General features: G+C 31.5%; 1 protein-coding gene and 3 long non-coding RNA genes across 4 annotated transcripts; all 4 read left to right on the forward strand.

The window, feature by feature from the left end:
* The first annotated feature begins 3,596 nt into the window (after positions 1-3,596).
* Positions 3,597-6,540, forward strand: LOC120580894 (uncharacterized). Its single transcript, XR_005646658.1, has 2 exons — positions 3,597-4,402; positions 5,516-6,540. It is a non-coding gene; the product is annotated as an uncharacterized lncRNA (long non-coding RNA).
* Positions 6,541-6,947: 407 nt separating this feature from the next.
* On the forward strand, positions 6,948-8,418 carry LOC25480712 (uncharacterized). The gene is made up of 3 exons (XR_003008411.2): positions 6,948-7,296; positions 7,902-7,984; positions 8,087-8,418. It is a non-coding gene; the product is annotated as an uncharacterized lncRNA (long non-coding RNA).
* Positions 8,419-12,182: 3,764 nt separating this feature from the next.
* LOC112418143 (uncharacterized) lies at positions 12,183-14,543 on the forward strand. Its single transcript, XM_039827125.1, has 3 exons — positions 12,183-12,556; positions 12,676-13,147; positions 14,499-14,543. Exons 1-3 carry the CDS (start codon positions 12,183-12,185, stop codon positions 14,541-14,543), a joined length of 891 nt encoding a protein of 296 aa, XP_039683059.1.
* A 573-nt stretch (positions 14,544-15,116) lies between these two features.
* Positions 15,117-17,001, forward strand: LOC25481199 (uncharacterized). The gene is made up of 3 exons (XR_005646614.1): positions 15,117-15,187; positions 15,291-15,359; positions 16,602-17,001. It is a non-coding gene; the product is annotated as an uncharacterized lncRNA (long non-coding RNA).
* Positions 17,002-19,052: the final 2,051 nt, after the last annotated feature.

Raw genomic sequence — 19,052 nt, forward strand, 5'->3', positions numbered from 1 at the left:
AACTATACTCTTAAGATCATTCATAATTCTGAAGGGATATTATTCTAAAAAAGGAACTATGATCTTAAAAATATTCTTTATTCCGAAGGGACGTATATTATCGAAGGGACTATGCTTTTAAGACATTCTTAATTCCGAAGGGACATTATACCGAAAATGAACTATGGTCTTAAGAACACACTTAATTCCGAAGGGACATAAATAAGGAGATGAGGAGAAGAATAGCTCGTCAACACAAGTTGGAGGAGAAGAGAGAAAGAGTTCTCGACAACTCAATATAAACTGCACGGTGTAATTTTTGAACTGAGTGGAGTCCTCTGTATATATAGAGATTTTGTAATTGTTTTAGCAAAAATTACAGTAGTTACTCTAATGGATAAAGATGAAAATGGAACTTATCCATTAATCAGTTCAACAACACTTGTGGATAAGATTAAAAAGAAACAAATTCACAAAAGAGGAGGAAACGAACTCATTGGAATTGAATACAGGAAATATAAGAAATTCTAATTATTTTATATGGTATTCAATAAACTAAATTTATGGGAAGTGATATTCACGAATAAAAATAATAATTACTATTATTTTTTATCATTATCAAGTATTTAAAATTAAATACCGCAACTTAAACACAACTAATATGTGTTATATTTTATGTGGTACCCCACACTATATTTTTTCAATTCACACAACATTAGATCAAAGTATAATTACGTGGTGTTTAATCTTTCAATTTTTCTTCCAACATCACACCAATGATCCAACACTTATACGTTTGTGAATGTTTCAAATTAAAAAAAAAAATTCTTGTATTTTTTATTAGATTCTATATTTAAACTCATTTTTGGGAAAGTGTGTATCTTCCCACATTTTATTTTATTTTTTACAATTTTCCCTTTTCTATCTCGAAAAGGTAAAATAATAATTATTTCATATAAATGGAATTTTTTTTATGTGACCTCCTGTTTAATTTTGTCCAAGGGACAAACATAACACTTCAATATAGTTAAGTGATATTTTACAAAGTCTTATAATAACTATTTAATTTGTATAAAGAAACCATGTGATTTATGTAATACTCCTATTTCTATTAAAACAATTAAACATGCGAACAATACATTTATTCAAGAAATAGAGGCTACGCCATCAGACAAAAATTCAAAACCATAAACATGTATATAAACTTCAACAGTCGCAGCGGAGTATAAACCAGAGTAATCCAAATATACATGTCATGAATCAATTATTACATCAACATAGATGAATCTCAAAAATCCCAACATACGGGTAATCTCCAATCATAACAAAATCCAAAGTAAAAGATAATCTAGACCGACACAACGAAGCCTAGATCAGAGCCGACTAAACTCTAAACACCGATATCGGAGAAAGCTCCCGATATCCACACCAAGCACAAAAACTCACCGAGCAACTAATCTTGCACAACGTCTACCCATTCATACAGACAGGTAGGCGGTCAAAACCACTGGGGATAAGTATTACATCATTATAATCCAAATAACAGTTAACATGAATATTTCAATTCAAACATCATGTATTTGATCAATAATAACATTCTCATACATATAGTTACATTAAACCCCAATATCTCACATCAATAATCACCAATCACATGTGTCATGAACAAATATCAATACACAATTATTCATACACAATCATCAATCACATATATCAATAAAACTCATGTCATGATATGCACCTATCGACACATACATGCATGTGGTACCAAATCACCTCAAGGTCGTCACCTTCGATGCAACAAAAATATCGTATGTAAGATTTCACACCCGTCTTACATAATCTCCGAAGTAAAAGAGTTCAACCCTTTTACAACTACAATCTCAACACGACTATGATTCATGAACATGTACAAGGACTCGATAATGCGACAACAATCCACAATTTTCACCTCAATATATAGGACAACACCCAATTATATTGATTATCTCCACAACATTTGCATTATCAAGAAAACATGTCCATACACAATCAATTCATAGTATTCATCATCACACATCAACATGATTATCAATAATCAACAATGTCATTCAACATCAACTATCACATATAGTTTCACCATTCAAGCATTATTTACATTCTAAGTAAGATAGCATACACATCTCATGATAAACATCATATCCAATACAATCATTCATTCATACAACTTCACTTAGTTATATAAAAATGGTCACCACAATTCTTAAGACAATTGGTTCAAGAAACATTTCCGGCCGAAACGTGTCAAATGGCAAACGGCCAACTTTGACAATCCCAAGACAAAACGTCATAGACAAGTTGAAAGTTCTCAAACAACCTTAATCAATCATGTATTCATGAAGTTAAGTCGCTTCCGGATCATTAGACATTAACCCAAGAACAACTTAAGTTCGTATGAAAAATCCCTCTTTACAACCTTCCACATTCCCACCTGAAATATCACTTTTTACATGATTAAGATGTTTGACCACTTTTACAAGCTTTACCTAAGTCTATATGAGCTGTACGTTCGACTTACAAGTTCCAATGTTTGCAAAAGTTTGTTTTCGACAAAAGTCTAGAATTCCCAAAAAAAACTTCCAAGTTAAGACTCAAATGAAGAATTTCAAGTTTAGGCAAGCTAATCATTGTTCCAGTGGGTTTTAGAGGACTAACAGTAGTTAAGCATGTTTAAAGAATCATTTTACAAAGCTCGGATTGGCCCCCAAAGACCTGGAACAAAGATCAAAGTGGCTGAAAACTGGACCTGTTCGCTTAAGCGACCACCTGGTTCGATTAAGCGAACGAATTACAGTAACAAACCACATTGCACGCTTTCTGGTCGCTGACTGGTCGCTCACCAGTTCGCTTAAGCGACCACATGTTCGCTTAAGCGAACGAGTTCCACTAGCAACCAGAAAACTTCACTTACCAGCATGCTAACTGGTTGCTTAAGCGACCTAACCCAGAAAATCAGTATGAATGCTCGCTTACAGGTCGCTTAAGCGAACCTCTAAGCGAACGTTCACAGTTTTGCAGAAATTGTTATGGGTTTGAATCCCTTTTCACCAAAAATCCCCAATTTTGATCCCTCATTGCCCAATTGTGTTTCCAGAACATGTTTATAGGTCAATATGACTAAAAAGACTCAATCAAACTTGAAAACACTTGACAATTGGACCAATTCACAAATTTCACCAAAACACCAACAGCGTAACATCTCATTTCTCAACAACCAACGAATCATGCAAACCCAAGCCATGAATTATCATCAACAACATGACTTAACAACAACAACATCAATTGATCATGAAACTTATCATAATTTATCAACAACAATGCATAATTCACCAATTGAGCATATTTTCATCATATACCCATTTTTCATACTTTGAACATGTAATTCAACCAACAACAATTCAATTATTTATAACTTCATACATCTAAACATGGCATCATAATTAGAGCATGAATTTCATCATTTATGAACAATTAATCAATTCATCCAATTAAGCACTTTTCATACAAATAATTGAAAATTACAATAAGTAATTATGATGAATTCTAACCCCCTTACCTTAGTAGGTTAATCTCTCTAGCTTAGGCTTCAATTTTGCTCCTAGCTCTTCTCCCAACCCTTGATTCTTCAAGTCCTCTTCTCTCTAACCCTTTTCTCCTCTTTCTCCCACTTTCTCTCTCTATTCTCTCCAAAAATATCTTATGAATGAAAGTATGAGGAAATTTCTCATAAGTGTAGGTTTTTATATCAAGTCTCCTTAATGGACCCAACCCTCCACTTAATGGACTTAACCCATTTCTATTTACATCTTGAATGTTTCTACACTCTAACGGTAATTCACTAAACCTTAAATATTACTCTAGTAACTTAGTAAAACATCGGTTCTCACTACTCACCAAAAGTAATTCTCACCAAAACTTATAATTTACCTGTTCTCACAAAATGACCAAAATACCCTTCTAACACAGAAACAATGAAAATGCACCTAATGATGAATAATCACACACAAACACATAAAACACATAATAAAAATAATTAAAATAAATCTAGCTAAAAATCGGGTTGTTACACCTTATACATTATAAATTTATCAATGACAGACTTGGAGGAAAAAAGAGTATACTGTTCTTGCTTACTCTTAAATGAAATAAATAAAAATGAACTTATAAATCAACAATTGGAGTTGCCTTAATCAGAAAGAAAATTCTAACCCTAACAATTGAAGTAAACAAACAAACGAGAGAAGTTGAATTCAGGGCTTCAGAGATTTATTTTCAAATTACAATAAGGAGGATGCACCGGAAGAAGTCGAATTTTTATTAAACATGAGAAAATCTATCTCATATTTAATGTTTAGGGTTTATTTGATTTCTTCCTTTTAAAATGGTTCTTTTTGATTTTCTCACTTCAATAAATAATGATATATTTTTTATTTTTTTTTGTATTATTAGTTATACCAATATATAAAAGTAACCTCAAAGTTACATACCAATATATAAAAGTAACCTCAAAAACATAATTTACACGACCAAAATGGGTGAAACCGCTCATGAATGAATGAATATTGAAAATGAGTTTCTTCTAGTGTACTCTGATGAAAACTATTTCTTCTTGCTTTTCAAGACAACAACCAAATTCAAAATTATTAGATTAACATCGCACTACACTCCCCAAACATCTCCTCCATCCACACAAATAACCGACGTCATCATTTCCAAGCATCAGCCCTGATAGTCCACCCTAAAGCATACATCTTAGCTACTGTCCCCAATCGATTCTCACCTAAATCAAATAATCTTCTAAACCTATCACATAAAACACCTATTTTCATCCAAACATCAGACTAAAAAAGTGTAGTTGTCCCATCACACAAAGAAAAGAGTCTTCCTTTGTAGATTGTTGATAGACATAGGCGTGCTTTCTTGTTTTTGTTTTTTCCTCAATTGTAAAAGAAAAAAGTGTGTTTCCATGGTAGATTTTTATTGAGAAATGTTATCTCGACAACCTTTTTATTTTTAATTACTTATTTCTCTCTCTTATAAATGTTGTTTTTGAGATGTTCAAATAACATTCTTCATTTGAATTTTATCAAAAACCTTAAAGAATTTATAATATGAAAAGTTTGTCATATAACAAATGTTCTAAGGTGTCGTCGGTCTTAGTATCTCCCCGATCATCCAGTTTAGGATCATGTCATGGATAGCTTATGATTAGGTCTTGACACGTTTATCGTATCTTGACGTAGCGGTCTTAGGTTCCCTTGACCGCCATGACATGTAGAATGTAAGACAAGACTTATGAGTTATGACACGAAGAACCTATGACGGATCTAGTATGCACGACCGTCTAAGTAAGCATATTCCACACACGTATAATCAATCGACAGGTTGTATTGTAGACACGTGGTGACCCTAGATTTTCCCCGAGGTTACCTATAGCGTAGGATTAGGTAGAACCCACTGAGACATTATGTCTCATCCCAATCCTTATTTGTTTCAGATCAGCAGGCTGGCTAGCAGGATGTAACAAGCTTGTGGCCGAATGGATATTCAGCAAGGATTCGTTTGTACCCTCTGCATGATGTTCTTTATGGATTTAAGAGTGTTTTACTATATTTTGGATAGATAGTGTTGTATTATTCTATGTATGAACGCGAATTGTTGTGTATAATATTCATTCGAATTCTTTATGTTGTAAATTTTAATGTATCCAGTACTAAAGATAATGCACATGCTAAACTTTTTAGATACGTTTAGTGTGGCTGTTACAATACTTTAATGGTGTAGTCCATAATTGGTTCCGGCGGGATTAAAATATGGTTCTGAAGGTGCTTACTGATAAACGCGGGAAAGTTCTCAAGACTGTTCCTAAATTTTGGCTACATGCTTTTACGGCCCATCCAATCATTGTCAACCTTTTGAACAACAAGGATCACGAGATTTTTGATGAGTATCTTAGTTCTATTGAGGTTGAAGATAATCAAGATGTTAGTACAGCCTATTCAATCACCTTTAACTTTAATGACAATGCCTATTTTGATAATCAAAGCATTGCAAAGTCTATTATTTTCATTTAGTTTAGTTGACGTAAAATCTATATCTATATAGAAGACATATTCAAATAGCTAGCCCTTATTTTCAGCACATGCAAATTTAGTTTTCTTGCTGTGGATATAAAGCATGCATAATAACTCTCTGCACTCCACACACAACAATTCATGTTGTTAAAGAGTTGTGAAGCCCAGATACTTTAAAATGGATGATGTACCATATCCCCTGCGTATCATGCACCGATACTTGCCCGATACTTCTCGATACGTATCAGGAGAGTATCAGAAGATTAAATGTTACTTTTTTTAAAAACAATTCTCCAATCCTTTTCAGATACATCTGGGATACGAGCGATTGGCGGTGGAAAACTAATTTGTGCGAGCTACCTGATGTTTCTATTATATTTGGTATATATGTAATTGACTAAGTAATGATGTTTTCTATTTATGATATATCATATATGTAATTGACTAATCGTCGCTTTCTTTATTATTAATATTACTTAGATTTATACGTCTATTGTTGTCGTTGTTTGTTTTAAAACGATGCTATTGTTGATTGTTTTGTGAATGCAATTTCACTGATGTGCCTTATCGTTTTTCTATGTCTGTTTGGTCTAGGTTTTGCGCCAATTTTTGTTGCTTTTGAGTTTTAGTCCATATTTTGTATTTTGAGTTTTAATATGTAGTTAAATTTATTTTTTTATTGAAGTATCCCAGCCGTATCGTATCTTGAATTTTAAAATTTTCCCTTATCGGCATATCAGTGCCGTATCGTATCAGTATCATATCATGTATCTAGGCTTCATAGCTAAAGAGCCTTTAATTGCAAATTTATAGTGCATGGCAATGTAGTATTTCCATATTCAACTTCATTCCTTAAAGAGACTGCAGGAAAGAACCATAACCAAACAAGCACGCCTATTTTATGCAGCAGGAATCATCACAAACATATGAAAAATATAAAAATTAAATTTTTGTCTTAAAATTTGTACTTGGTTAGGAACCATAACCTCCTTCGTATGTTTCCATGTGGATACTTATTGTTGTGTAGGTAGATGAAAAGATGCAAACACTTGAAGAGGAGATGAAATTTTAAGCTACAGGGTTATTAAATTTCATTTTTACATTCCATAGATATTTTATTTACGTTATTATGAGGTAGGCGATATATGGATTGGCTAGCATATAAGTTACTTGAGTCAATTTCGTACACTATGAAATAACAATAGTAAGTTTCCTCGATCTTTTAATGAAGCATTCCTCTTTTTAATTATGTTAATTTCACATATTTATTATGTGATAACTGATACGTTTGTATACTATTTCTTTCTCTATTTTTTGTTTTTGCTTTTTGTTTCCATCTTTCTGTAAATAGTTTGTGACTTTCGTTCTTTTCCTGGAACATCTTGTGATAGGAAGAAGAACGTTTTGATTGAGCAATTTATTCCAATTTAACTTCTTCAAAAAAAAAAAAAAAACTTATACGTTTGTGAATGTTTAAAATTGATAAAAAAAAATCTTGTATTTTTTTATTAGATTCTATATTTAAACTTATTATTGGGAAAGTGTGTCACATATTCCCAAATTTTATTTTATTTTTTGTAATTTTCCCTTTGCTATCTCAAAAAGGTAAAATAAAAATTATTTCATATAAATGAAATTTTGTTATGTGACCTCCTGTTTAATTTTGTCCAAAGGACAAACATAACACTTCAATGTAGTTAGAGATATTTTACAAAATCTTATAACAACTATTTAATTTGTATAAAGAAATCATGTGCTTTATACATTATAAATTCATCAAATCCTTCTTTATTTGTTTCATGCAAAAAGGAAAAATATGGCTAAAGTCACTAAGTTTGGTTATATTATAATCCACTTTCTTTCACTATTTTTCCTTGCAATGAACGTTGCAGGTAAGTCATCTTTCATTATTTTACAATTGTTTTTTATACTTCTTACCTAAGCTTTTATCCCCTTTAATTACTAAAATTTTTACCTTCTTTTTATCATCATAGGAGGTCGTGAATGTCATGCGAACTCTCATTGTGTAGGTAAAATTACCTGTGTGCTTCCTCAGAAACCGGAATGTTGGAATTATGCATGTGTTTGTTATGATTCAAATAAATATCGTTGATGATAAAGTGTTCCATGTGTAGGAATTACACATGTGTTTGTCATAATTCAAATAATTATGAATGTTCTATGACATGTCATTTAACTAATGAGTTGGCATTCAATAATTGAATTTGTTTTGTATTTATTTCCCTTTAATAATTTCACAGATTTTGTGGTCTTTGATGATGGTAATTTAAAAAACATTGTGCAGTAAATAATATTATTAAGATTATCTTCTTTGTCTTCATTTTATATTAATATATTTATTGTTACTTTAGTTAATTGTTTGTAGGATACAATGAAAGAGTTCTTTTTTAATCGAACTTTAGTTAATTGTTACTTTAGTTAATCGAACCTGAGATCTCTGGAGGAGCGAACTCCAAGATCCCAAGTCAACCACTAGGCCAATCCCAAATAGGTTACAATGAAATAGTTAAGTTAAATAAATAATAAATTTAACAACTTTTAGTATAGTTTAATATTATCAAAATTGATTCAATACAATTAATGGTATATAAACGATATATCCCCTAAAAAAATGCATATAAATGATCCTTATTTATTAATTTCGTTTGGTCTGCAACAATTTAACCTAATTTTTTTCCGCTCATTTGGTTTATTAGGTTTGCCATTATTTAACCTAACAAATTCCATCTAAAAACAAATGCATCGCACCAATTTCATTCATATCCTCTTGCCTTTTTCCGTTTTTTGAAGAAAATATTTTCTAACTTATCCTTATTTATTAAACCTAATTTTTTCCCTCTCATTTGCTTTATTAGGGTTGCAATTATTTAACCTAACAAATTTCATCTAAAAAAATGCATCGCACCAATTTCATTCCTATCCTCTTGCTATTTTTTTTTTTTTTAAGAAAATATTTTCTACACTTATTTGGTGTTGCACGTTTGTTGTAGAAACTATGAGCATATCAATGATCACGTTTGACACCTTCTATTTTATACTTTTTTTTCGGCTACCCTAATTTCCATCTAAACTTGGTTATATATACCCGAATTATTGATAGGATTACCGAATTTTCTTTTATAATATTTTCGAATTTCATACATTTTATGAAATGTTTTATTTTGTCTACTATGGAGTATCACGTGTTATTTTTTTCACCATTACCTATTATATAGTGCATTTTATTATCTGTATGTCAATCCCTTTACATTAAACCCGAGCTGAGCACGGGTCAAAAATCTAATATATATAAACAATGTAACACACAATTTTCTCAAATAGATAATATTTCTTTTTTTATTATTTTAAAACAGTTCATAAGGCTTACTAAAAGAATTCATGGCCATTTTTAATATAAAATCAGTAAAAATCACTTTCTTTCGAAAGCATTTTACAAAATGACAACCTGAATCAAGTACTATATTTTATTAATCGTTTTCGAGCCATGAGTTTTAAACTCCAATCTTACACTTTGTAAAAAAATAAATATGAAATTGTGTATAAGCATTGATTTTCCATTGCAATATCATTTACACAAAATAGCAAGTTTGGTTACGCGTCCAAATAGTTTCGATGTCGAATTCACCGAATGTTAATAAGCTACATAGTTTAGCTTCACACTAAACGCATGGTTGCATTCACGCCACATCTGTACCAAACACTGGCTAAGTCATAACATTGATTCCTAATGAACAAGAACAAATTAAACAATAAACTAGTAAAATAACTAATAGATCGAACAGGCACATACATAATCAAGAGAAATATTAGAATGTTATGGATACTTTAGAGAGTTTAGTTAAAATTAATAAAAAGTTTTACCATTCTTTTATAGTTTCCACTCTAAAGTATCCATAACATTTTAATATTGAAAATAGGAATCCGGAATCCACCAAAAATTGAGAAAAACTTTCTAAAATATTATTCAATAAATAAAAAGTTTCCTCCTACAACTGTTAAGTTTAAATAGGAAAATAACAAAACCCAACTGGGCCAAAAATAATAAACTAAAACAAAAAAAGGAAATTACTAAAATGCTAAAATAAAAATATTTTAGAAAATATTATGGAAACCCTCCTACATCAATCATCTATACGTATTGCTTATGTTGGTGAGAATAATAAAATTCATTGTTGAATATGTTCTTTGTTTGGTAAAATGATGAAAGTATTTTATGAACGTATCCAATCTGACGCATTCTATTTTTTCTTTATTGTGGTATTGTTGTGTGTTTGTTACTGTTGAAGATTAATTCATATTTCAATCTTAGTTAGTAGGTTTAGTTAGTGAAGGTGTTAACCTAACTTTAGAGAGTTTTTTTTCAATTTTTGGTGGATTCCGGATTCCTATTTTCACAAGTTTTTCGCTTGCCAACTTATTTATTTCAATCAAGGTTTAGCGCTTGCTAGCCTACGCTTCTAATTGCGTCAGTTGGTATCAGAGCAGGTTTCTCCCGTTCTTTTCCTAACTTAATCAGCCATGGGACACTACTAGAAAAAGCAAAATTAGCGAGGGAAATTAGTGACCGAAAAAATGAAATTCCTCATAAATTTCTTGGTCGCAAAATTTAGTGACGGAATTAGAGAGGGATTTTACGTTTTCCCTCACTAAATTTAATTTTTTTAGTAGTAGGAGATCAGTGAGTGAAGAAAATCACGGCTTTAACTGTGGCCGTCAAAGCTTTGTCAGATCAGATGGCGTTCCACGTGGTAGAAACAATCGAATTGTTGAGGATTCAAGTTCTTTAAAGATAGAGAAAACTGATTTCGAAGAGAAAATATCAAATCACTTGAAGAAGCTGCAGATTTTACAAGAACATGTCAATTCAGTTAAATCTATTGAAAAGGATCACAAATCAAGAAAGTGGAGGAGGTAAAACTACACGTATGGATGCAAAAGGGAAAATAACAAGTTTAATTAGTTGCTAAAAATTAAAGGACTATAACTTGGCAACCAAAATAGAGGAAGCAATAAAAAATAACGAGAATTTGGAGGCTATCACACAAGAAAGTATCTGAATAGAGGCAACTAGGTTGGAATATTCAATGCCTCACACTTATTGGGTTACTTATGTTTCTCATGTGGATGTGTGGGATATTCGCGGTGGAAGAGCATCTATTACATTCCTTCAATGGCATATAATGTCACCTGCTATGTTTTCCAAAGCGTACCATCTTTTCATTTCATTCAATGGGACCTTGGAGGGTGGTCTCCTGTTCATTGGAGGAGTCAACATGCATGAGAAGTTCTTTATTAGAGGTCGAGTTCTTTAGAGGTGGTGGGGCTGACGTATGAGGGTTTCCATAGTATTTTTATTTTAGCTTTAGTTTTAGTAATTTTCTGTTTGTTATTTTTGGCCCATTAGGGTTTTGTTATTTTCCTATTTAAGCTTAACAGTTGTAGCCTAGGAAGAAACTTTTATTAATTCAATAATATTTTATATAGAGTTTTCTAACAGTTGTAGCCTACGAAGAAACTTTTATTCATTCAATAATATTTTATAGAGTTTTCTAAATTTCTGGTGGATTCTATAACACTATTTTCAGATGTTTGTCACTTGCAAACTTGTTCTTTTCTATCTAGGTTTAGCACTTGTTAGCCTACGTTCCGACTGCGTCAGTTGGTATCAGAGCAGGTTTCTCCAGTTCTTTTCCTAATGTGATCAGCCATGAGAGATCAACCAGTGACAAAAATCGCGGCTTTAACTGCAGCCATCAAAGCTCTGTCAGATTAGATGGCGGCGTTGACAGCTAAGGTTGACGACCACAACAACAACAACAACTGAAACAATCTGAACAGGGAAGGAGTACAAATTTTGGTTATTAGGGCTCATAATAACAACCATACTACTGTTATGTACAGAAAATCTGAACATACCCGTGAATCTGATTTAGTAGAGTATGAGCATAGACATTACAAAACACTGAAGGATGATTACTACAAGTTTAAAATCTTAGATTCGATATATCGTTGTCCATTTTGTTACAACAAAGATTACTCTTTGACCGACCTTTTGAGAATGATTTCATAATGGCAGGTAACTCGCGTAAGACGGATAAAGATATTGCCAAACACTCTGTTTTGATAATGTATATTCAAAGGTATCTTAATGTTAAAGTTGATGAAACATTTACCATCATCAATAATGCTGCTTTCCGGTTCCACCCAAGATGTAAAAGGTTGAACTTAATTCATGTGTGTTTTGCTGATGATTTGCTGCTATTTTCTAGAGGTGATGTGGATTCTGTCTCACAACTTTTTGAAGCTTTTAGCTTGTTTAGTGCTGCTTTTGGCCTTAAAGCAAATCAGGTTAAGAGCTCAATTTATTTGGGAGGTGTATCCATGAGCTTTCAAGATGCTATTGTCACTAAGTTTAACCTCATCAAAGATGAGCTTCCTTTTCGGTACCTTGGGGTCCCCTTGTCATCCAAAAAATTATCTGTTATTCAGTGTCAACCTTTGGTGAAGAGGATTATTTGTAGAATCGAAAATTGGTCTTCTAGGTTGTTATGTATGCTGGTAGGTTACAACTTATCAAATCAGTCTTGTTTGGTGTTCAAACTTATTGGAGTCAGGTTTTTGTGCTTCCTCATAAGGTTCTAAAACTTATTCAAACAGCTTGTAGGGTATTTGTCTGGACCGGAAAATCTGGCACTTCCAAAAGAGTTCTTATTGCTTGGGAGCGTATATGTCTACCTAAGACAGCTGGTGGGTGGAATGTAATTGATTTGAAAGTTTGGAATCAAACTGCAATTTGTAAACTTCTTTGGAATTTGGCCAACAAGAAGGATGTTTTATGGGTGAAATGGGTTCGTGAATATTACACTAAGGGGAGGAATGTGCTACTCATGGATGTGTCTGCACAAGCTCCATGGGTAATAAAAAAAGTCTTTGGTGCAACAAAGACTATTTCAAGTGTTGATGGCAGTATTTTTCAACAAGCTAATTTCTCTATTAAAAGAATGTATAATGCTTTAAGAGGTGACTTTGCAAAGGTTGGTTGGAGGAAAATGATATGTAATAATCCAGCCCCTCCAAAATGTTTGTTTGAGGTGGAACCAAACAATAAAATGCACCTCAAAGGAGTTGAATTCCCTCAAAACATTCCCCCATCCAAACACACTCTAAGTGTATTTGAAGTATTATATGATTATTTATCATGTTGCTAATTCAATTTCAAAAAATCATTTTATAATATTTGTAATTTAAAAAAGAAAAGTAAACCCCCCTCCCTTCCACTCCTAAACCCTCCATCCAAACACACCCTTAGAGTTCAATTTTTTTTATCCAAACATACCAAAACAAACAAAGTAACATTACAACTCAAGCTAAACCTTGTCTTTTGGACTACTAAATATACATATATAGATATTATGATAAATCCTTATCTCAAAAAAGTGCAGTGGAGATAAAACAAGAAATTACTTCAAAGGCAATAAATTGACTAACTAGCCTTGGTTTTTCATCATCTCATAACGAATTTCTAATATATATGGAGCAACATGACGACCTTGTATCATGTAGTGAACATATGATCTAAGGGTGATCAGATGAACAACTTGACATATATATATATATGGAGGGACGTTAGATCCCATCGAACTAGCTAACCACTTTAAGAAAACCCTTATTCCAATAACTGATAATTAATGAGAATTAATCCAACAAAGAAATAGAGAGGATTCAATGAATCACAATTACCATTAAAATCTGCAATCAAAACCTTTAATTTTCAATAATCAACTTAACTGTTTTGCAATGAAATCAAACTTGAAAACTCCCCCTCCCATTTTACATTATTTACTGTTTTAATAAGTTTAGGTAGTTGCCTAGTTAAAACGACAATTTCCGTATAGACGATTTTACTTACTACTTTATTACTAGAAAACAGTCTGGTGCACTTCCTGAATTTAGTTATCAATGATTAGGGTGGATCTTACATTCTTTTGCATGATGTTGATGATTGATGTTTAATGTTTATTACTACCTCCGTCCCTAATTATAAGACCCTTTTGAGAATTTTTTTGTCCCTTTTTATAAGACCATTTTGCTATTTCCAACTACATTAATTATTTCTTTACATACATGCCCCTATTATTATACATCTTTTTCTTCAATCAACAATAAATAACATATTGAAAACATAAACCAACTCTCTCTCTTAAAGGATAAAATTGTAAAAACAATAGTAATTGCAAACATATTTAATACAAATATCCACTATCTTAATTCCCGTTATTTTTTCAAAAGGGTCCTATATTAGGGACGGAGGTAGTACTAGTTTTACTTTATTGGATATGATTTCTCACTTCCCATGTTTCCATATAATTACTCATTGTTGTATAGGTAGATGAAAAGATGGAAACACTTGAAGAGGGGACGGAAGTTTAAGCTACAGAGTTACCTAAATTTCATTTTTACAGTCCATAGTTTTTTTTAACGTTATTATGAGGTAGTCGATGTATAGATCGGTTAGCAGATAAGTTACTTTAGAGTCAATTTTGTACACTATGATAAAACAATAGTAAGTTTTCTCGATCTTTTAATGAAGTATTCATCTTTTTGCTTACGTTAATTTCACATGTTTATCATGTAATAACTTATCTGTTTATGAATGTTTTAAATTGAAATTTTTCTTGTATTTTTTATTAGATTCTATATTTAAACTCTTTCTCAATAAAGTGTGACACATGTTCCCAAATTGTATTTCATTTTTGTAATTTTCCATTTTCTATCTCGAAAGGGTAAAATAAAAATTATTTCACATAAATGGAATTTTTTTATGTTACCTCTTCACTAATTTTATCAAAGGGACAAACTTAACTCTTCAATGTAGTTAAGACACATTTTACTATGTCTTATAACAACTATTTAATTTGTGTAAAGAAACCGTGTGCTTGATACATTATAAATTTATCAAATTATTTTTTATTTATTTCATGATAAAGAGAAAAATATGGCTAATGTCACTAAGTTCGTTTATATTGCGATCTACTTTCTTTCACTATTTTTCATTGCAAAGAACGATGCCACCGGTAAGTCATTGTTTATTATTTTAAAATTTTATTCTTAACTTATTACCTAACCTTTTATCCCCTTTAATTAGTAACATTTATATCTTCTCTTTTATCATTACAGCAACTTTTTGTCATGACGACTCTCATTGTGTAACAAAAATTAAGTGTGTGCTTCCTCGGACACCGCAATGTAGGAATGAAGCATGTGGTTGTTATCATTCCAATAAATTTCGATGACGATAAAATGTTCCATGTGTGAATTACACATGTGTTTGTTATAATTCAAATAAATATCGCTGATGATAAAATGTTACATGACATTTCATTTAACTAATGATTCGGCATTCAATAATTTAATTTGTTTTGTATATGTTTTTCTTTAATAATTTCACAGATTTTACCCTCTTTAATGATGGTAATTAAAATAAACATAGCGCGCTAAATAATATTATTTTGATTTACTTCTTTGTCTTTATTTCATAATAATAAACTTACCGTTACTTTAGATAATTATAGGATACGTCCTTGTGAACATAGCTCAGCTGATTTGAACAATGCATAATATATGCAAGTTCCATGGTTCGAACCCCGGCCACCAAAAAAAAAAAGATAATTATTGGTTACAATGAAATACTTACATTAAATAAATAATAAATTCAACAAATTTTAGTATAATTTAATACTATCAAAATTGATTCAATACATAAACGACATATCCCCTAAAAAAAGTACATAGATGATATATATAAACAATGTAACATACAATTTTTTCAAATAGCGAATATGAATTTTTATTATTATTTTGATACAGCTTATAAGGCTTTCACTAAAGTAATCCATGGTCATTTTTAACATAAAATCAGAGAAAAATACTTTTATGTCAAAAGTGTTTTACGAAATGATGACCTGAATCAGATATTATACACTTTGTGAATCAGAAATACTTTTAGCATCAGCATAGCATTCAAAAAAGTGACGACAATAAAAGCCTTGAAGTTATACACTAGAATCCAACTGACGCTAAAATAGCATCTACAAATGTGGATGCTAAAATTGATGCTAAAAGGTATTTAAAGTGTTGACGCTACTTAGCGTTTGGAATTTGTGGATGCTAAAAAATTACTTTTGAAATCGATTATGAATTAACCGAAATATCTAGGATTTTTTTAAAAAAAAAATTGTCTACTTCAACCACAAATATGCATAACCAAAATTTCCTAGATAGCCATAATTTTATACAAACACACATACAACATTCTTTTCTAGAGTCATTATTATCTCTAAAGCCATTCCAAGTGATGGAAAATATTATCTCGTATCTGTTTTCTTTTGAACCATGGCTACTATTCTAACATGCATGAATATTTTTCTGCAACTATATTCTTTTGTAATGTTTAAAGATGTTTTGATGAATGATGTATTTGAATTGAAGGATTGGACTACTACCTACACCATGGATGCAAGCCACCTATAAGATAGTTGATTTTGGGATCTCTAAGATGTTTAAGAATACTGATAATGGAAATGCAGAATCCGCAATGGTTCTTATTGATCCAGCGTTAGTCCTCATCCAAATGATTATTTTACATTTTATTATGTCAGTATTGCAATCACAACCAAAAATTGCTCACTTAACAATAAATGTGATAATTAGAGAATGTATTTGAATTAAGAACTTATTGAATTATTCATAACTTGTTCTGAAAATATTATTACTCATAATAACATAGGGTCCTGCTAACCGGTACCTCCGGGGCACGGGTTAAGCATACCATAAAAGGAAACTGTTTCTGACTTTATTATCAATTAATTACACAATTTCAATGCATTAACTACTATATAATTTCCTTTTTCATATCCTTAACCAGTGCCCGGGGGCATTAGCGTTTCCCAATAACATATAAGAATGTCGTTAGGACTATTAAACATAACAAAAATCGATCGGTTAAACATAACAAATACTGATCAGTTCATTCATGAATTGCCAATCACACTTCAATTATTTCCGCTTCGTTTTTTTTTTCAAGCAGCTCTAATCTTCGGTTCGGTTTTAGTTTTTTTTTTTTTTAACAAACTTAATATGATTTGACAATGGCAATTTGAAAAGTTATAGTTCAAGTTTTTGTAAAAGTAGTTCTGGTTTGATTGGAAAAACAGAACCAATACGCCAAAAGTCCATACCTGTTCGGTTCGGTTTAAAAAGAACCACTAACAATTTAGTTTGCTTTAACCAAATTGTTGTAACGGTTTAGTTTCGCTCGGTTCAATTTTCTTCCATTACTGGACCATTATAAATAGTCTTTCCTGTCACCAGTGATGAATAGTCCTAAAATGAGATGATCTCCGATTGATTCGTCCTTTCTCTTGCAAGTTGTATGTACTAAGTTTCGAAGGTCTCGTTTAGTTTTGTCCTTTCCCTTACCGAAGAATACTTGTTTTGGCCTGGTATCACACATGAAACAAAACTAAACAAAGTTATTAGTAGGACAGAATCAATCAGAATTATATATATATATATTTAAAAATTGGTTTTAAAACAATAATGAAAATAAAAAAATAAAAAATAAAAAAGTAATAAAAAAAACATATACGATTAAGTAATTTAAATTGCCTTTGTCGAAAACATCAACAATCTCCGTCAACGGCGTCAAAAATTTGATGGTTGGATTTGGGCAATTCTACCAAATCGTTTACCAAATAATAAAGTGTAAGTAGAGTATCGTATCCACAAGGATTGACATTTCAACTAGGCAATTCATGTTACTTTTTTGGAAACAATAAAATAAAATAAAATAAAATAAAAGATAAAGGGGTTTTGCAAATTAGTCTATTTGCAGCATAGCAAGAGTTTAGGAGTTAACCTCTTTTTGATTGCAGGATGTTAATGACGGTTACGATTATTCGAATCTCCTTCATTCATTTTTTGTTGTTAATTAATGGTCAAGCATTATTCAGATTTTACGTCTTCTATCTAAGTGATGAGTTCGTAGAGTTTTACTGCCTATCAGGTGTCAAGTTGCACCTACTGTCACACGGGTTTGTGCGTGTGAGGCCTTACCTCAGAGGTCTGGTTCATTCTCCTCCACGTATTGAGTGGCAACCTTACTTTGGAGTTTCTACACAAGTTAGTGTTTACGGTCGTCAATCTAAGATACACTTTCGCGCTAGAGGTACATGTAGGTCTTACTCTCTCATACGTATTGCAATCAATGAAGGACATTAGGGTTCCTAAATTCGCTATATCCTAGAGGTTCCCTCGTCAGCTAAATCTTAGAAGGACATCAACATATTCTCGCTATTGGTAGTTCTACAAACGGGCAGCCCTATCTCGTCTACCTTACAAAGGATTGATTTAAAAAGAATAAAGTTACTATGTGGATTTAAATCTTGAGCTCTTACGTTTTCCTAATTATGTGGTCTGTTATTAGTTACTTCTTGATTCAGGTAGGTATTCACCAATATTAGGTATGTTGCCTTTCTAAGTACTGTTATCTCAAGTTTGGTTCGCTCGGAAGAAGAAAAGTCTTACGTTACAGTAAAATTAAATAGGATTCATAAAATAAATGAATAAAAAAACTTATATTAAAATAATCCAACAAACAAAATAGAGATTCATCTTAGAACCCAACCCGAAAAAGGTTTATTTACGTTATTATGAGGTAATCGATGTATGGATCGACTAGCATATAAGTTACTTTAGAGTGAATTTCGTACACTATGAAATAATAGTAAGTTTCTCGATCTTTTAATTAAGCATTTCTCTTTTTAATTATGTTAATTTCACATATTTATTATATGAAAACTTTTATGTTTGTGAATGTTTCAAATTGAAATTTATTTTCTTGTATTTTTTATTAGATTCTATATTTAAACTCATCTCAGG

The sequence above is a fragment of the Medicago truncatula genome, chromosome 6 (genome assembly GCF_003473485.1).
Source record: "Medicago truncatula cultivar Jemalong A17 chromosome 6, MtrunA17r5.0-ANR, whole genome shotgun sequence".
NCBI lineage: Eukaryota > Viridiplantae > Streptophyta > Magnoliopsida > Fabales > Fabaceae > Medicago > Medicago truncatula.